General features: G+C 33.0%; 1 protein-coding gene across 1 annotated transcript; it reads right to left on the bottom strand.

Annotated features, from left to right (window-relative positions):
• Nucleotides 1-968: 968 nt before the first annotated feature.
• On the bottom strand, nt 969-3,092 carry LOC141704283 (superoxide dismutase [Cu-Zn], chloroplastic-like). The gene is made up of 7 exons (XM_074507548.1): nt 3,072-3,092; nt 2,907-2,958; nt 2,699-2,794; nt 2,335-2,368; nt 2,194-2,267; nt 1,982-2,052; nt 969-1,025 (listed from the first exon to the last, which is right to left on the bottom strand). The coding sequence occupies exons 1-7, from the start codon at nt 3,090-3,092 to the stop codon at nt 969-971; spliced, it is 405 nt and encodes a 134-aa protein (XP_074363649.1).

Raw genomic sequence — 3,092 nt, 5'->3', positions numbered from 1 at the left:
AGTGAGTCCTTCCAAGTTGCACTACTAGAAAAATGTTAATAGACATCAGTTTTTGGTCGATGTCTATGTTGTTTAGCAACCGATGTTGATGTCGGTGATGTCTATTCTAGACATCGGTTAAAACCCGATGTCTTTACTCGATTAGACATCGTTTCTGGAAAAAAAACTAATGTCCATGCATTGTTTTTTTACAAAAAATGTTAGAAATAAATAATTTTATAAATAAATTACACATATTACAACATATTAAACATATAATGAGTTATGTTTTTTTCCACATAGACATCGAATAATTTCATTTCTATGATGTAAAATAAGATATTAAACATCAATTTCTTAAGTAAAGAGTGATGTCTATAGTGGAACATAGACATCAGTTTTATCCTAATCAAAGTGATGTCTATGTACCATTTAGACTTGAAAATGTCAGTCTTTGACATCAGTATTTTTTAAAAAAGTGATGTACATTAACTTTTTTGATATCAGTTTTTCTTCTTTAAAAGTGATTTACAATTGCTTTTGAGATATCAGTATTTATTCATTAAAAGTGATGTACAATTATTTTTTTGATATGAATATTAATTCATTAACATGCGTGTTTGCATCTGAGTATTTCAGCACTATTTTCATTTTTGAATAGGATGCTGCAATGGGAAGATCTGAGAATAATATATATTTGAAATTCTACACTGCCAGTGCAAATTACAAGGATTCTTTGATGAAATATTTACAGGATTTTTAGCAAGATCGAATCAACCAAATCATGAGTCACACTAGTTCCCCCTATTATGTTACAAAGTTGTGTGCACTAGTAAGCTGGTTTTGCAACACATTACAAACCTTAGTACATGTGCAATCCAGATATAAAGTCTATTGTTAAGAAACCTCAGTAGGAAGATAGACTAGATTAGTACATTTCGAAACTGATGAGCAGTATGTTTAACCTTCTGGAGATTGTTTTTCTTCCTCTATGTTGCAGGGTTTGCAAGCTCTTTAGCAGGAGAGGCTGGTACTATGTTCTGGGGCTGCATGCATCAAAATAAATTAGTAAATTAAAATAATGCGGATTCCCAGGTGTATGCTTCTTTTAGCTGATTAGACTGGTTGTATTAAACATGGGTTTGGAACAGCGCAGAGCATAAGATGATATGCATGCGTAATTACCAGTGTTGCCTAATTATGTACAATCCTGACTCCCGACTCGAAATTAAATAACAATTACAAATAAGGAGATAGAACCATAAGAACAAAAACAGAACCCAGAAAAAGAATGAAAAGTGAAGGTAATTCTAACTCTGCCTTCAACATTAGAGTTAGCTTTAAAACTCCATTTAAATCAGCACGTTTAGCAAATATTTCATAGAAGTATGAATATTAGATGATCAAGATTAATTATAAACAATAAACAGATCCTAAACAACAAAACCCCAATTAAACATAATCAAAGAAAAACCCATTTGTAACATCATCATCACAAATACATTAGCATAAATCATATTAGATGATCACGATTAATTATAAGAACTCAACATTAATGAATAAGGATAGAGATAGTGACTGTGTTAGTAAAAAAAGACAGACAAGACATACTATTATACAGAGACCTACAAGAGACTTACACAGAGACAAAACAAGACATACTTAGTATTTGCTTAATATGCCTAAATCCAGGGGAGCTCTGTCCAACAAGCCCATTACTGATATAAAGGCACAAGAACTGTTAATTTAGGGTCTTGGGATGATTAACGTCTACAAATCATCTTAACATCAAGAATATCTAATGAAACACCAAACTAATAATGGGGTTTAATATCAGGCTTCACAACTGATGTGGGAGGAATTAAGGATGACGAGGTCCTATTATATGGAGGGCAAAGAGATCTCTTAGCGTGCTAAATGTCTCATATAACTAAGAATATGGTAATCCCCTTCCACATTATAGTGGCTGGAGAAAAAATAAGCCGCTTTGCTACCAGATGACCGATTCCATATGAGAGCTGAGAGCCCTTCCAACAGGCCCATTACTGAGATGAAGGTACAACTGTTGAGGAACTTGAGAAAAAGTCATGTTGATCAATCATTATATTGAAGATATATTGAATCCATTCCTAATTTCCTATACAGAAAATTCACATATATCATTATATCAAGCATGCAAAGCAGAAGTTCAAAATGAGAAAAATAAAATATTACCCTTTCCGAGGTCATCCTCAAGTTCATGAACAACCAAGGCTCTTCCAATTACTGCATTTGGCCCACTAAGTTCCCATTCAAGTATAACTAAGAATGAATTAGAACATAGCAAAGTGTAAAACTACCAAGGTCTAGAGAAATACATATGTATCGACAATTGTTGCTTCTGCCACACCTGCATTTATTACATAGAAGGCAAATGTATCAGTAAGGATAAGTTTATAAATAATAATTTGATTGGAACCCATAATATGGACCCTAATGAGTGCTTAAAGTTAATCATGAGCATAATTCTTATCATCATAGTTTCACACAATAGAGAGCCCTGGAAAAATTCTTATCATTTGTTTCGAGGAATAAAGAGCAATGTTGGAATACTAATTAAGGCACGTAATTGACTTCCTCAAAGCTATTTCAAGGTTAAATACACTAATCTGGCGAATTTATTTTATAAATACTAGTCCGTAATAACCAATCTAACCAGAGTAATAAAATAGTCCATTACCATCGGCATTAGCAATAATGTTTCCCAGGTCACCCGCATGACGGACTTCATCTTCAGGAGCACCGTGTGTGAATCCTTCCGGATTGAAATATGGTCCTGCAGTTCCACATCACATTCAACCAAAATTACAACAACAAAATCATATAATTAACCAACAGAAAAACACAAAAATGCCTACCAAAGCTACAAAAGCATAAAAAAATCCAACCCGTGGACATACACCCATTCGTAGTATCCCCAAATTGAAAAACACAATTTAACTTAAAAATTAAATCATATAACATACAAATACAAAAGCATAAACCAATGAGTCACACAACGCAACTTTTAATCAAACTTAATCAAGTGAATACCTAAAGATTAAATCCACTACCATATGCAAAAAAACGGTCAT

The sequence above is a fragment of the Apium graveolens genome, unplaced genomic scaffold (assembly GCF_009905375.1).
Source record: "Apium graveolens cultivar Ventura unplaced genomic scaffold, ASM990537v1 ctg7678, whole genome shotgun sequence".
Classification (NCBI taxonomy): Eukaryota; Viridiplantae; Streptophyta; class Magnoliopsida; order Apiales; family Apiaceae; genus Apium; species Apium graveolens.
The sequence above is the reverse complement of the archived record's forward strand: the minus strand, read 5'-3'. Positions and strand labels throughout refer to the sequence as shown.

Coding starts and splice junctions, on each gene's coding strand:
- LOC141704283 (XM_074507548.1), bottom strand. CDS start 3,092: ATGACCGTTTTTTTGCATATG. Junction 2,795..2,906: donor GAATGGGTGTATGTCCACGG/GTTGGATTTTTT, acceptor GTGGAACTGCAG/GACCATATTTCAATCCGGAA. Junction 2,369..2,698: donor CATTATTGCTAATGCCGATG/GTAATGGACTAT, acceptor TAATAAATGCAG/GTGTGGCAGAAGCAACAATT.